The sequence below is a fragment of the Anomaloglossus baeobatrachus genome, chromosome 7 (assembly GCF_048569485.1).
Source record: "Anomaloglossus baeobatrachus isolate aAnoBae1 chromosome 7, aAnoBae1.hap1, whole genome shotgun sequence".
Lineage (NCBI taxonomy): Eukaryota > Metazoa > Chordata > Amphibia > Anura > Aromobatidae > Anomaloglossus > Anomaloglossus baeobatrachus.
The window spans coordinates 295751849-295769140 of record NC_134359.1 but is presented as its reverse complement, the minus strand read 5'-3'; the positions used below and the strand labels follow the sequence as shown (position 1 = coordinate 295769140).

Sequence of the window (17292 nt, the reverse complement as noted above, 5' to 3'; positions counted from 1 at the left end):
CAGTACTCGTAACTAGTGATGAGCGAGCACTGCCATGCTCAGGTGCTCGTAACTAGTGGTGAGTAAGCACTACCATGCTCAGGAGCTCAGTACTAGTAACTAGTGATGAGCGGGCACTGCCATGCTCGGGTGCTCAGTACTTGTAACTAGTGATGAGCGGGCACTACCATGCTCGGGTGCTCAGTACTCGTAACTACTGATGAGCGGGCACTACCATGCTCGGGTGCTCAGTACTCGTAACTAGTGATGAGCGGGCACTACCATGCTCGGGTGCTCAGTACTCGTAACTAGTGATGAGCGGGCACTACCATGCTCGGGTGCTCAGTACTCGTAACTAGTGATGAGCGAGCACTGCCATGCATTGTACTTGAAACGAGCAGGTCAGATGCTTGGACGGGCTCAACTTGACTACCGAGTATAATGGAAGTCAGTGGGGAACTCGAGCATTTTTCCAAAAGATGTTTGAGTTCCCCATTGATTTCCATTATACTCGTTGAGCCCATCCAAGCGTCCGACCTTCTCATTTCGAGTACCGAGGGCCCAAGCATGGCAGTGCTCGCTCGTGACTAATTGAGACATGTCTACAGGGCCATCTACCATCCTATCCTGTGGCCACACCTTGTTTATCCCCCTCCTTTGGCTTCAGGTGAAGTGATTTCAGAACACAGGGACAGGTTTCGCCATTTCCACACACAATAAACCACGGATAAGGAATATGGACTCTGAAATCGGATGAGACTCATCTATTCAAGTCTACGAGTGTGAGGAAAAAAAAACAAAACACCTTTTGTCTCACGGACCCACATCCGATTTTTACCGATATATTGCAATTCTGTAACACAGGAAACTGTAAATGATTAATCGCTGCTGAGTAAAAAATAGATTGTACAAGGATGACAAGAGAGAAAAAAAATCATACTACTTTTTGGGATGAGAATGGGACGTATTTTTTACACTGTCGTGTGACCCTGATCACAGGAAGGAGACAACAGAAGCAATATCTTACACTGCTGAGGTAAAACGAAAGCTGAGCTCTGATTGGCTGTGGTAAACTGATAAACTGAGCTCTGATTGGTTGTTCTGATAGAATAAAATGCTGATTGGTTGCTATGGAGTATAAGATAGAAGGCCAGGGCAGTGCAATGCCCCATGTCTTGTCGAAGCCTCCATCTGGTAGGTGGTGATGTACTCCGACATGGAACACAATATATGGCTACGGTCACACATTCAATATTTGACATCCGTCTTTGTAAGCCCAAACCAGGCGTGGGTGAAAAATACAGAAGAAGTGACGTGTTTCTATTATACTGTTCCAATACTGATTTTGGCTTACAAATACTGAGGTAAAATACTGACCAAATACTGAATGTGTGAACGTGGCCCTATGACTGATTCACTGAAGTAGAGAAAAAGAATGACGGCACTCCCAACACTGCAATGTGAACAGGTGCATACCTGAACATGACATAAAAGGACAAAAAAAGAGACAGTTGCACTCTGAAATTGAAGACCATGAATGTAAAAATATAGATATACATTACTGCTAAAGGAAATTAAGAAACAATTGAGATATTTAGCATACAAACTGGCCATTTTTATATCTGCCCAGTAGCCACGCCAAGGCATATTTCGTATACTGGGTACCTGGTCTGAACTGAAGCCTCTCTCTTGGTTTAAAAACCTGTGTATGGGCAAGTAGAGACCTGCTATAGAGCATAAAATCACCTGTGGCTAGTGAGGGAGGGTGCATGGTCAGAAGGTATGACCCCCCCATTAATCTAGATGAGGTATGCCTTGACGTGGCTACTGTATAAAACTGTGGACAAAAAGCGCAAATAGGGTATTACCCCAATAATATGGGGTGAGGGAAGGGGAGTAAATACTCACCAGATGGAGTTGTGCAAGTCACAACCCCTTTTGACAGCATGTAAAACGTAAATCCAGGCAGCAGCCACCCGACGGCAGATAACAGAGAACAGTGGAGATAGGTGATAATGCCGCGCCACAGATCACTTCAGGAGCAATAAGATTAACGTATCTTTATTGGCATAGGTCTACGCGTTTCAGGAGCCACGCTCCCTTCCTCAGGACCGTGAAGAACCAAGAGACATCAAATCTAAAATGGTGTCCACTCACATACATTAAATAACTCCATTGACGTCACAGGGACCATCCCCCGTGAAAAAAACGAGCGGGAAGATCACGTTGCAATGAAGAACATGACATCATATACATATTTGCATATGCTAAACTAAACACATTGTGAGCAAAACACATTTAGAAAAAATTAATTAAAAACATGTAACATATCTACAAGTAAAACAATGTGAAAAAAAAGGCAATAATCAAAGCTGAACCTTTGTCGGCCCAAAATATATGCAAAAACTGAGTAGAAAAAGGAAAAAACAAAAAACCAAATTTTCAATAAAAGAATGATGTGCAAATAAAATATGTGAAAAAAAGAGTGATAATTGTCTGTATCAATCATACAGCTAGGGATTAGAACTCCCACGAAATAAGCCAAAAAACCAGACGTGAAGAAACCCTCACGATCCATTGTCGCTATCACGGCACAAGTGAATACATTACAACCCCTAAGGTACTATCAACCAGTAAAGAATGTGAAATAAGGACTAAAAACCATTTGACAGGTTGTGAACGTGTATACTGGAAGCGGCCGAGAAAGTGACAGATGAAACCCACTGTCGGCAGTGTGTGATAAATAAGTGTGATAATTGTCTGTGTAACTCATACACTAGGGATTAGAACTCCCACGGTATAAGCCGAAAAACAGAAAAGGACATGAAGAAACCCTCACGATCCATTGTCGCTATCGCGGCATAAGTGAACACATAGCAACCCCTAAGGTGCTGTAAACCAGTAAAAAATGTGAAATCGGGACTGAGAAACATTTGACAGGTTGTGAACGTCTATACTGGAAACGGCCAAGAAAGAGACAGATGAAACCCACTATCAGTAGTTTCCCACCGGCTACAGTTCACGGGAGTTCAATAGCGTGGGAAAAAGATACAGTGCGCCTGCGCCCAGGAACTAGCAGGTCAAATAAGTTCAAGACCGTGGGAATTAGAACAGAGCGTATGCGTCTCTGTTAACAAAGTAGCCCAGTGTCAATACTATAGTAAAGAGTGCTCATACGGCCAAACCATACAAGAAGGGTGAAAGACAAAGTGTAAATAGGAAACCCACATTAGAAAAATATAATAAAATAAAATAATCTCTACACCACCCATCATGCCCCACATTAAGCCCGTATCAGTGGGCATGAACTTTGTCAAGAAAACGTGTATGCATACATGTGTGCGTGCTGCTCCCATATTGGACCCGACCACGGGCAATGCCGCTAGTCCAGGGGGCCAGAGCTTAGAGCACACATACAAATACCAATATAATTGATGCTCAAAGACACGGAATATAAACAAATTAAAATGACAAGTAAAAACCACAATAAAAAACCTATGCATTATCAATCAAAATAGGGAATAATTAAAAGGATATACAAAGATAAAATCCATATATAAATGTAATGATAAAAAAAGAAAAATATATATATATGCAATGCTGAATAAAAATATATAAATAAATAAAAAATATATATATATAAAATATATATATAAAAACAAATGTATCCCAATCAGTGAAATAAATCTGTAATCTCATTAAGACCCCGTGGTTTGAGCGTGTTGAGTCTATAGATCCAGAAAGTCTCCTTTCTGTTCAGTAACCTCATTCTGTCCGGAACATGTGGGGGTATCTGTTCGATTGGAGTAACTTTGAGTTTTATTTTCTTCCCATGTATTACGGTGGTGTGACGTGACAGGCCATGGAGCATAAAGCCCACCTTAATGTTGTGTCTATGGGAGTTTATGCGATTGTGCAATGGTTGTATAGTTCTACCAACATAACTTTTTCCACAGTCACATTCGATTAAATAAATAACAAAATCAGACTGGCAGGTGAGGCGTCCCTTAATCATACAGTCTGTATCGTCTGGGGTAGGTCCAAAAAACATCCTTCCATGCTGAATACTATTGCAACACATACAATTCCTAGCCCCACATCTAAAAACTCCCATGTTATTATTATTAATAGCTGGATACAAATGGTTTCTAAGTCTGCTAGGGGCCAGTTGGTTCCTCAAGTTGGAAGCTCTGCGGAATGTGATCCCCGGGTGTAGCGGCAAAACTTCCTTAAGATAGGGATCATTAAGTAAGATGGGCCAGTGTTTCTTTAGAATCTTTTTAACCAATTCCCCATCACAACTAAATGTAGTGAGAAAATTTGTACGAAACCTGTCATTGTGTGGATCATCTCTTTCCTTCAAGGGACCTATCTTATTAATGAGATCAGCCTGACTGAGATCTCTATTAGCCTGATACGCCCTCTTGATTGTGGCTAGGGGATATCTTTTCTCTACAAATCTACCTCTCAAAATAGAAGCCTGGTCGGTATAATCTTTATCCAGAGTACAATTTCTCCTAATCCTTTGATATTGGTTATAGGGAATATTCCGTAGCCATTTCTCGTAATGGTTGCTAGCAAAATTTATATAACCATTGCTATCAACCTTTTTAAAAAAGGTCTTGGTGATAATGGCATTATTATTATGCATAATGGATAGGTCAAGGAAATCGATGTTGGTTCGATCTACCGTAGGTGAAAAATTTAAACCCCAGGAGTTGTTAGCTATATCCTCCAAAAAAAGTGAACAATCATTATCCACATTATCCCAAACGATGAATAAATCATCTATATATCTCTTATAGACAATCACACGCTTATAAAATTTTGAGGAGTATATATAATGTAGCTCAAAGAGCCCCATCACCAGATTGGCAAAAGTGGGTGCAGCTTTAGAACCCATCGCTACTCCGCAACACTGGCGGTATATGCGATCTTGGAAAGTGAAAAAATTGTTTTTAAGAATAAACGACATACTATCAAGTAGAAACTCTTTCTGTGCCGGTGGCAGACGTTCATCGATCTCCAAAAATTGCTTAAAGCATTCCAATCCTAGGCAATGTGCAATGTTGGTATATAATGATGCAATGTCCAGAGTAATAAAAATAAAGGATTCTTTCCACACCACATCTTTTAGAATCTCTATCAGGTGGGGGGAGTCCCTAAGGTAACTCCTCAGATTGGTAACGTGTGGCCTCATCGTGTAGTCAACGTATGCTGATAAATTTTCTGTGAGGGATCCTATTCCCGAAATAATAGGTCGACCAGGGGGGTCGACTAGACATTTGTGAATCTTCGGGAGATGATAATAAAATGCCATAGTGGGATTCCTTCTTTCAAGAAATTTAAATTCATTTTTATTGAGAATCCCATTATTTGCTGCCTTTTGGATAAGTGTATGATACTCTGTGATCGAGTTCTGATATTCAGCAGTATCAACGATTCTATAGTGTTCACTATTAGAAAGCATTCTCATCGCTTCCTTAATGTAATCGACTCTATCCTGTAATACAATCCCCCCACCCTTATCAGCATTGCGGATAATGAGGTCACAGTTATTCTTTAAGGAGAGGAGTGCCTCCTTTTCTTCCCTAGTGAGATTATTCTTATGAGGGTTCGTGTTCTTGTTATTAATAAGCCGTTTAAAATCTTCCAGGACTAAGTCACTGAAGGTCCGTACATGATGTCCAGCGCTCTGTGTGGGGTAGAAGTTGGATTTAACTTTATACTCTGTATGAAAGAAATCGTCTACTGCTACATCAATATTAGCAGGGATAACTTTGTTAACTTGAAAGTGTCTAGTAAGGGTCAGTTTCCTAACGAATTTCTGAAAGTCAAGAAATAGCTCAAAATTATTGGAGGATTTCGCTGGACAAAAAGAAAGCCCCTTACTTAATAATTTGATATCATTATCCGAAAGGGTGTAGCTCGATAAATTAAAAATCCCATTGGTGTCCTCAGTACCTACATATTTCTTTTCCCTTTTTTGTTTGAGCCGTAGTCCAGCTCTAGTACCCCTGTATCGCTTTTTCTTTTCCCCCCCTGGGTGTGAGGAAATTTGTTATAGGTGCCTGTACATTCCTTGCCAGGGGCAAAAAAGGAACACAGGAATTATTCTCACGGGTGTTATCAATGGTAATAGTGCCTGAATCAGAATTAACCGTAGGAGTCACTGGAAAGACATTGGGCTCCTCGGAATCTGAGGACCCAGGAAGAGGTATGTATTCCTCATGTATTGAAATACCCATAAGATCAATAAAGTCTTCATCAGGAGGAACATCATTGGTTGTAGGATTATCATATCTTTCCATTACTGACTGGGAGTCCCTATTACTACGTATCCTCTCAATCTGAGCCTTCAGAGCCTCTATCTGTTTTCTGGTTTCCTCAAAATCCAATGAGGGTTTATTGGAGATCAAGGGTAGAGGGATCTGTTCAATAGACAAGATCTCCCTCGGACGGGCAGTAGAAGCAGCAGGGACTTCACTGAACACCTCATCTGTAGTATCAACCACAGATAGAGGTGGGGGTGAAGATATCACCTGTGGCTGTAGTGTAGGATAATCCTTGGGAGGATCCCTCATCTCATCACCTCTCGCTGAGGGGCCAATGTGTTTTTTGTGAAACTTGGTGTTAACAAAACTCCTGAAACTACCTCGAGATCTAGGCCGCTGATTGCGAGGGTTTCTGGGCGGGTTCGTAACAACCGGCTCTGTATTCTTATTAGGGATCATATCTGCTCTATCCCTTTGTAGTTTCTTCGATTTCCGAAAAATCGTGTCCTGCTCCAATTGTATCAACTTAGTATTGACATCAGAGTTCAGAATTCTAAACTCTGGGTGCAAATCAAACCTATTCAGTTCCTTATGCACTTCAGTAATATTATCAGAAGCAATGGTAGCAATAGTATTACGTTTTCTAAAAAGACATTGCAACATCTCCTGCATGCATCTGGACAGTATGTTATTCCATATAATTGGAGCAGGACACGATTTTTCGGAAATCGAAGAAACTACAAAGGGATAGAGCAGATATGATCCCTAATAAGAATACAGAGCCGGTTGTTACGAACCCGCCCAGAAACCCTCGCAATCAGCGGCCTAGATCTCGAGGTAGTTTCAGGAGTTTTGTTAACACCAAGTTTCACAAAAAACACATTGGCCCCTCAGCGAGAGGTGATGAGATGAGGGATCCTCCCAAGGATTATCCTACACTACAGCCACAGGTGATATCTTCACCCCCACCTCTATCTGTGGTTGATACTACAGATGAGGTGTTCAGTGAAGTCCCTGCTGCTTCTACTGCCCGTCCGAGGGAGATCTTGTCTATTGAACAGATCCCTCTACCCTTGAAACCTTCATTGGATTTTGAGGAAACCAGAAAACAGATAGAGGCTCTGAAGGCTCAGATTGAGAGGATACGTAGTAATAGGGACTCTCAGTCAGTAATGGAAAGATATGATAATCCTACAACCAATGATGTTCCTCCTGATGAAGACTTTATTGATCTTATGGGTATTTCAATACATGAGGAATACATACCTCTTCCTGGGTCCTCAGATTCCGAGGAGCCCAATGTCTTTCCAGTGACTCCTACGGTTAATTCTGATTCAGGCACTATTACCATTGATAACACCCGTGAGAATAATTCCTGTGTTCCTTTTTTGCCCCTGGCAAGGAATGTACAGGCACCTATAACAAATTTCCTCACACCCAGGGGGGGGAAAAGAAAAAGCGATACAGGGGTACTAGAGCTGGACTACGGCTCAAACAAAAAAGGGAAAAGAAATATGTAGGTACTGAGGACACCAATGGGATTTTTAATTTATCGAGCTACACCCTTTCGGATAATGATATCAAATTATTAAGTAAGGGGCTTTCTTTTTGTCCAGCGAAATCCTCCAATAATTTTGAGCTATTTCTTGACTTTCAGAAATTCGTTAGGAAACTGACCCTTACTAGACACTTTCAAGTTAACAAAGTTATCCCTGCTAATATTGATGTAGCAGTAGACGATTTCTTTCATACAGAGTATAAAGTTAAATCCAACTTCTACCCCACACAGAGCGCTGGACATCATGTACGGACCTTCAGTGACTTAGTCCTGGAAGATTTTAAACGGCTTATTAATAACAAGAACACGAACCCTCATAAGAATAATCTCACTAGGGAAGAAAAGGAGGCACTCCTCTCCTTAAAGAATAACTGTGACCTCATTATCCGCAATGCTGATAAGGGTGGGGGGATTGTATTACAGGATAGAGTCGATTACATTAAGGAAGCGATGAGAATGCTTTCTAATAGTGAACACTATAGAATCGTTGATACTGCTGAATATCAGAACTCGATCACAGAGTATCATACACTTATCCAAAAGGCAGCAAATAATGGGATTCTCAATAAAAATGAATTTAAATTTCTTGAAAGAAGGAATCCCACTATGGCATTTTATTATCATCTCCCGAAGATTCACAAATGTCTAGTCGACCCCCCTGGTCGACCTATTATTTCGGGAATAGGATCCCTCACAGAAAATTTATCAGCATACGTTGACTACACGATGAGGCCACACGTTACCAATCTGAGGAGTTACCTTAGGGACTCCCCCCACCTGATAGAGATTCTAAAAGATGTGGTGTGGAAAGAATCCTTTATTTTTATTACTCTGGACATTGCATCATTATATACCAACATTGCACATTGCCTAGGATTGGAATGCTTTAAGCAATTTTTGGAGATCGATGAACGTCTGCCACCGGCACAGAAAGAGTTTCTACTTGATAGTATGTCGTTTATTCTTAAAAACAATTTTTTCACTTTCCAAGATCGCATATACCGCCAGTGTTGCGGAGTAGCGATGGGTTCTAAAGCTGCACCCACTTTTGCCAATCTGGTGATGGGGCTCTTTGAGCTACATTATATATACTCCTCAAAATTTTATAAGCGTGTGATTGCCTATAAGAGATATATAGATGATTTATTCATCGTTTGGGATAATGTGGATAATGATTGTTCACTTTTTTTGGAGGATATAGCTAACAACTCCTGGGGTTTAAATTTTTCACCTACGATAGATCGAACCAACATCGATTTCCTTGACCTATCCATTATGCATAATAATAATGCCATTATCACCAAGACCTTTTTTAAAAAGGTTGATAGCAATGGTTATATAAATTTTGCTAGCAACCATTACGAGAAATGGCTACGGAATATTCCCTATAACCAATATCAAAGGATTAGGAGAAATTGTACTCTGGATAAAGATTATACCGACCAGGCTTCTATTTTGAGAGGTAGATTTGTAGAGAAAAGATATCCCCTAGCCACAATCAAGAGGGCGTATCAGGCTAATAGAGATCTCAGTCAGGCTGATCTCATTAATAAGATAGGTCCCTTGAAGGAAAGAGATGATCCACACAATGACAGGTTTCGTACAAATTTTCTCACTACATTTAGTTGTGATGGGGAATTGGTTAAAAAGATTCTAAAGAAACACTGGCCCATCTTACTTAATGATCCCTATCTTAAGGAAGTTTTGCCGCTACACCCGGGGATCACATTCCGCAGAGCTTCCAACTTGAGGAACCAACTGGCCCCTAGCAGACTTAGAAACCATTTGTATCCAGCTATTAATAATAATAACATGGGAGTTTTTAGATGTGGGGCTAGGAATTGTATGTGTTGCAATAGTATTCAGCATGGAAGGATGTTTTTTGGACCTACCCCAGACGATACAGACTGTATGATTAAGGGACGCCTCACCTGCCAGTCTGATTTTGTTATTTATTTAATCGAATGTGACTGTGGAAAAAGTTATGTTGGTAGAACTATACAACCATTGCACAATCGCATAAACTCCCATAGACACAACATTAAGGTGGGCTTTATGCTCCATGGCCTGTCACGTCACACCACCGTAATACATGGGAAGAAAATAAAACTCAAAGTTACTCCAATCGAACAGATACCCCCACATGTTCCGGACAGAATGAGGTTACTGAACAGAAAGGAGACTTTCTGGATCTATAGACTCAACACGCTCAAACCACGGGGAATGAGATTACAGATTTATTTCACTGATTGGGATACATTTGTTTTTATATATATATTTTATATATATATATTTTTTATTTATTTATATATTTTTATTCAGCATTGCATATATATATATATATATATATATATATATATATATTTTTCTTTTTTTATCATTACATTTATATATGGATTTTATCTTTGTATATCCTTTTAATTATTCCCTATTTTGATTGATAATGCATAGGTTTTTTATTGTGGTTTTTACTTGTCGTTTTAATTTGTTTATATTCCGTGTCTTTGAGCATCATTTATATTGGTATTTGTATGTGTGCTCTAAGCTCTGGCCCCCTGGACTAGCGGCATTGCCCGTGGTCGGGTCCAATATGGGAGCAGCACGCACACATGTATGCATACACGTTTTCTTGACAAAGTTCATGCCCACTGATACGGGCTTAATGTGGGGCATGATGGGTGGTGTAGAGATTATTTTATTTTATTATATTTTTCTAATGTGGGTTTCCTATTTACACTTTGTCTTTCACCCTTCTTGTATGGTTTGGCCGTATGAGCACTCTTTACTATAGTATTGACACTGGGCTACTTTGTTAACAGAGACGCATACGCTCTGTTCTAATTCCCACGGTCTTGAACTTATTTGACCTGCTAGCTCCTGGGCGCAGGCGCACTGTATCTTTTTCCCACGCTATTGAACTCCCGTGAACTGTAGCCGGTGGGAAACTACTGATAGTGGGTTTCATCTGTCTCTTTCTTGGCCGTTTCCAGTATAGACGTTCACAACCTGTCAAATGTTTCTCAGTCCCGATTTCACATTTTTTACTGGTTTACAGCACCTTAGGGGTTGCTATGTGTTCACTTATGCCGCGATAGCGACAATGGATCGTGAGGGTTTCTTCATGTCCTTTTCTGTTTTTCGGCTTATACCGTGGGAGTTCTAATCCCTAGTGTATGAGTTACACAGACAATTATCACACTTATTTATCACACACTGCCGACAGTGGGTTTCATCTGTCACTTTCTCGGCCGCTTCCAGTATACACGTTCACAACCTGTCAAATGGTTTTTAGTCCTTATTTCACATTCTTTACTGGTTGATAGTACCTTAGGGGTTGTAATGTATTCACTTGTGCCGTGATAGCGACAATGGATCGTGAGGGTTTCTTCACGTCTGGTTTTTTGGCTTATTTCGTGGGAGTTCTAATCCCTAGCTGTATGATTGATACAGACAATTATCACTCTTTTTTTCACATATTTTATTTGCACATCATTCTTTTATTGAAAATTTGGTTTTTTGTTTTTTCCTTTTTCTACTCAGTTTTTGCATATATTTTGGGCCGACAAAGGTTCAGCTTTGATTATTGCCTTTTTTTTCACATTGTTTTACTTGTAGATATGTTACATGTTTTTAATTAATTTTTTCTAAATGTGTTTTGCTCACAATGTGTTTAGTTTAGCATATGCAAATATGTATATGATGTCATGTTCTTCATTGCAACGTGATCTTCCCGCTCGTTTTTTTCACGGGGGATGGTCCCTGTGACGTCAATGGAGTTATTTAATGTATGTGAGTGGACACCATTTTAGATTTGATGTCTCTTGGTTCTTCACGGTCCTGAGGAAGGGAGCGTGGCTCCTGAAACGCGTAGACCTATGCCAATAAAGATACGTTAATCTTATTGCTCCTGAAGTGATCTGTGGCGCGGCATTATCACCTATCTCCACTGTTCTCTGTTATTTGACGTGGCTACTGGGCAGATATAAAAATCGCCGTTTTTCTAATCTAAATATCTTGATTATTTTCTTAGACTTTCTTTAGCAGTAATGCATATCTATATTCTTACATTCATGGTTTTCATGAAGTGACTGGACAGTGGGGGCTGTTGGGAGCGACGTTCTCTTCCCGAGTCATCAGAGGAGTAAAATTTGGGGAAAAATCTGATTAATAATGCCAGATGATGTGGATCAACTGCCAGGTTGCATTGAATTAAATACCTTATATATGTCTGACACAGCAGATTGTATGGCCGTACCATCTCAGCGAGCTCCGAGAAACCAGTCAGTATGATACAACAGATCATACAGAGAAAATGTGAGGAGCCTCAGCGGGATGTGATAATCAGATAAATAATGAGGAAAATGTTTATTTACATGGGCGCCAAGACTTTTGCATTAGGAAAAGGAAGAAGTTGCACATCTGATATTTTCATATAATTTATTGAGTTGCACAAAAAGCTCCTCGTTATCTCCTGGTGGAGGACGGCTCAGGGCTGCGATACGCCGAGGTATCTGAGCTCCGAAATCCCACACAACCGTTACCTTAAGAACGAACGTCGGCATGGAGGCGGCCATTTTCTGTTCGGACCGTTGAGGGAGTAATGAGGTATCGAGTCCTATGTTCTTTGCTCCTCACTACATCTATTCTAATGCCTACAACATGGCCGCCTGCACCTAGTCTCGGATACCAGCGAAATTTACAAAGCATCCCACCCCCTCCCCCTTCCTGCATTTATAAAAATCAAAATCCTTGGTAAATAGAAATCCGATCTCCGATTGATTGCAGTCAATTTGTGGTTCACAACCAATATGGCCGCCTACAACGGTGGTTAGACTCCTGAATGGCAAATCTGCCTATATGTAGTAAAAAGGACCGCGGGGGACGCATCACTAGGCAAAATCCCATTGTAGCCCTCAAGAAAGGTGTCATGGCGGCCATATTGGCTAAGATGATCTCCATAGATAAATATGTAAAAGCCGATGAGTAAAATGTTAAAAAGTGATTAGATTTCGAAAGAGGCACGAAATTCGGGGCTGTGTCGACGGCCGTCCGTAATCACAGTGTGACTGGAAATCTGTGAGGAACTCCAGCTCCTAAACCAAGATGGCTTCCTCACGTGGCAGCACCAAACCGTTAATACTTCCTCCGTAATAAGTCATGAAATCTTTGGGAGCGTTGCATATACATATGGCTAAATCCGTTCAACACGTCACGTAACACAAGTGGGCGCTGAGCAGCCCCCGGAGCCGTCATGGCTATAGTATGGAGTGTGAAACATGGCGGCACGATGGCCTACTGTGTGCCTGTGCTCACTGACCTATTATAACACAGTTCTAATGTAAGCACCCCCTCAATCTCGAAATAAAAGGGGTTAGTACTCCCTAAGCCAAGCCACCACCACCCCTGGCAGTTCATTAATGGCAGTTTATAGATTAAGCAGGACAAGATCACGGCAGGAAGAAACCACAACCGAACGCGCCATGATGGGAGGGACCGCTGTAATGGGAATGTAAATGTCCGTGTGGCCGAGATCTTCCATACAGAGTCCGAAAAATCACAGAGTGACCCAGATCACATGAGATACCAAGCGATGGTGGCAGCGATGGCGGCGGCGATGGCTGCGAGCACTGCTTTTACTTCCGGGCGACCCGTTAGAGCCATTGCGGAGTGGAGTGGACAACCTGAGGTGGCCGCATCTGGAGAGAGAAGGAGACAGATGAGACCCCTGCACATCACTATAGTGTGTGTGATTGTGTGTGTGCACGTGTATGTACCTTTTGCAGCATAATATGGGCATTTGCGAAGATCTCCTTTCCCATCATGCACTGGGAGGCCACCATCTTGTGCTTCATCAGGGATGGTGCTTCCTATCTTATCCAACTCCTCAAATACCTACAGAAAACGAAGAATGAAAGAGTTAACACAAGTAGTTATATTGTTGTACATAGGGGCAGTATTATAGTAGTTATATTCTTGTACATAGGAGCAGTATTATAGCAGTTATATTCCTGTACATAGGGGGCAGTATTATAGTAGTTATATTATTGTACATAGGGGGCAGTATTATGTAGTTATATTCATGTACATAGGGGCAGTATTATAGTAGTTATATTCTTGTACATAGGAGCAGTATTATAGTAGTTATATTCTTGTACATAGGGGCAGTATTATAGTAGATATATTCTTGTACATAGGGGGCAGTATTATAGCAGTTATATTCTTGTATATAGGGGCAGTATTATAGTAGTTATATTCTTGTACATAGGGGCAGTATTATAGCAGTTATATTCTTGTACATAGGGGGCAGTATTATAGCAGTTATATTCTTGTATATAGGGGGCAGTATTATAGTAGTTATATTCTTGTATATAGGGGCAGTATTATAGTACTTATATTCTTGTACATAGGAGCAGTATTATAGTAGTTATATTCTTGTACATAGGGGGCAGTATTATAGTAGTTATATTCTTGTACATAGGGAGCAGTATTATAGTAGTTATATTCATGTACATAGGGGCAGTATTATAGTAGTTATATTTTTGTATATAGGGGCAGTATTATAGTAGTTATATTCTTGTACATAAGAGCAGTATTATAGTAGTTATATTCTTGTATATAGGGGCAGTATTATAGTAGTTATTTTCCTGTACATAGGAGCAGTATTATAGCAGTTATATTACATAGGAGCAGTATTATAGCAGTTATATTCTTGTACATAGGGGCAGTATTATAGTAGTTATATTCATGTACATAGGAGCAGTATTATAGTAGTTATATTCTTGTACATAGGAGCAGTATTATAGCAGTTATATTCTTGTACATAGGGGCAGTATTACAGTAGTTATATTCTTGTACATGGGGGGCAGAATTATAGTAGTTATATTCTTGTAAATAGGGGCAGTATTATAGTAGTTATATTCTTGTACATAGGGGCAGTATTATAGTAGTTATATTCAGTACATAGGAGCAGTATTATAGTAGTTATATTCTTGTACATAGGGGCAATATTATAGTAGTTATATTCTTGTACATAGGGGGCAGTATTATAGTAGTTATATTCCTGTACATAGGGGCAGTATTATAGTAGTTATATTCTTGTACATGGGGGGCAGTATTATAGTAGTTATAGTCTTGTCCATAGGGGCAGTATTATAGTAGTTATATTCCTGTACATAGGGGCAGGATTATAGTAGATATATTCTTGTACATAGAGCAGTATTATAGTAGTTATATTCTTGTACATAGAGCAGTATTATAGCAGCGATATTCCTGTACATAGGGGCACTACTTCTTATAATCCCAGGCGTTGTTAGACACATACCTGCATATTGAACCTGAAGGCTTTGTTTGCTTCCTCCACCATGCCCTTCTTCTCCTCGGCGTTCAGCTCCAGCGTGTTGAGTCGGGCCCTGTACAGTTGCTTGAACTGTTGGGCATTTGTGACATTATCAAACATGTAAAATTGGATCCCTTCCCCGGTGCTGGGCAGGTGCAGGGCTCTCTGGGCCACCTTCTTCAGGACTTGTCCTCCTGACAGATCCCCCATGTACCGGGTGTAGGCGTGAGGCACCAGCAGTTCTGGCTTGTGACGCCCTAAGTGCCGGATCCGGTCTACATAGGCCTGTGTGGCCTCGGAGCACTGGATCGTCTCCTTCCAATCTTCACCGTAGAAGTAGGCGACATCTTTCTCCAGGGCCTCCGCCCTGTGCAGCTCCTGAGGGAAATACAGGGGGGCGATGGCCGGGTTGTCCTTGTTTCGGTCGAGCTCCTCTTCCAGCGCAGAATACGTGTAGTAGAGGGCCCCTGTGGCGAGCTGTGTACAAGATACAGACAACACGGGGCGTCAAGAGCTTATAGGCCTCTGGTCAATCTCTTACCAACACATCGGAGCGATATAAAATGAGAGCAAGAGATACCCACATACACAGTATAGCACAAAAGTGAGTACACCCCATAAGCGAAAATAGGCTAATTGGGCCCAATTAGCCTTTCTCCCTTCCCAGTGTCATGTGACTCATTAGTGCTGCAAGGTCTCCGGTGTGAATGTGGAGCAGGGTGTTATATTTGGTGTTATCTCTCACACACTCTCTCATACTGGTCACTGGAAGCTCAGCATGGCTCCTCATGGCCAAGAATTCTCTGAGGATCTGAAAAAAAATAAATTATTGCTCTACATAAAGATGACCGAGGCTGCAGCACGGTGGCCAAGACCATACAGCAGTATAACCAGACAGGATCCACTCAGAGCAGGCCTCGCTATGGCCAACCACAGAAGCCGAGTGCACGAGCTCAGCGTCATATCCAGAGGTCGTCTTTTCATATAGACGAATGAGAGCTGCCAGCATTGCTGCAGAGGTTACAGGGGTGGGGGGGTCCGCCTGTCAGTGCTCAGACCATACACCGCACACTGCAGAGGTTACAGGGGTGGGGGGGTCCGCCTGTTAGTGGTCACACCATACACCACACACTGCAAGGGTTACAGGGGTCGGGGGTCCGCCTGTCAGTGGTCACACCATACACCACACACTGCAGAGGTTACAGGGGTCGGGGGTCCACCTGTCAGTGCTCAGACCATACGCCGCACACTGCAGAGGTTACAGGTGTGGGTGGGTGCACAAGAAAGCAGCCGACTGTTGAAGACAAGCAGACTAAGGACATGGATTACTGGAACCATCCTGTGGTCGGATGAGACCAAGATAAACTTATTTGGTTCAGATGGTGTGAAGCTTGTGTAATGGAAATCAGTGAAGAGCACAAAGACAAGTGTGTCCTGCCTACAGTCAGGCATGGTGGTGGAGTGTCATAAAATGGGGCTGCATGAGAGCTGCCAGCTATGGGGAGCAACTGTTCATTGAGGGAACCATGAATGACAACATGATCTGTGATATAATGAAGCAGAGCAGGATCCGCTCCCTTCTTATTCCAACATGATAACGACCCAAAACACCTCTAATACGACCTCTGCCTCGCTAAAGAAACTGAGGATAAAGCTGCAGGACAGGCCAAGCATGTCTCCAGACCTAAACCCTATGGAGCATCTATGGGGCCTTCTCAAACAGAAGGTGGAGGAGCGCAAGATCTCTAACATCCACAAGCCCCGGGATGTCATTATGGAGGATGGAAAAGGATCCAGCGGCTCCTGTGAAGAGTTAAGGCCTTTAATGGTGGCAAAATACACACACTTTGGCCATTTTTAGTTGGGGGGGTGCACTCACTTTTGTTGCCAGTGGTTTAGACATTAATGGTTGTGTGTTGATTTTTTTACAGGGCACTGAATTTACACTGTATCAAAGTGTCATATCAACAATGTTGTCCCATAGTATGCGAAAAAAATGTGAGGGGTGTACTCACTTTTTGTGAGTATATATATATATATATATATATATATATATATATATATATATATATATATATATATATACATATACATATACATATATACATATATATATATATATTTTTTGTCCTGCCTTATGGCGG

General features: G+C 41.3%; 1 protein-coding gene across 2 annotated transcripts in view; it reads right to left on the bottom strand.

The window, feature by feature from the left end:
• Positions 1-12235: 12235 nt before the first annotated feature.
• Positions 12236-17292, bottom strand: part of LOC142245612 (heme oxygenase 2-like) — a 19778-nt gene continuing 14721 nt past the window's right edge. For both annotated transcript variants that reach the window (XM_075318467.1, XM_075318468.1), the window contains exons 4-6: positions 15134-15625; positions 13587-13704; positions 12236-13508 (exon numbers count right to left, since the gene is read on the bottom strand). In XM_075318467.1, coding sequence (XP_075174582.1) covers positions 13384-13508; positions 13587-13704; positions 15134-15625 — 735 coding nt within the window. In that variant the 3' untranslated portion in view covers positions 12236-13383. The remainder of the gene's footprint in view (positions 13509-13586; positions 13705-15133; positions 15626-17292) is intronic.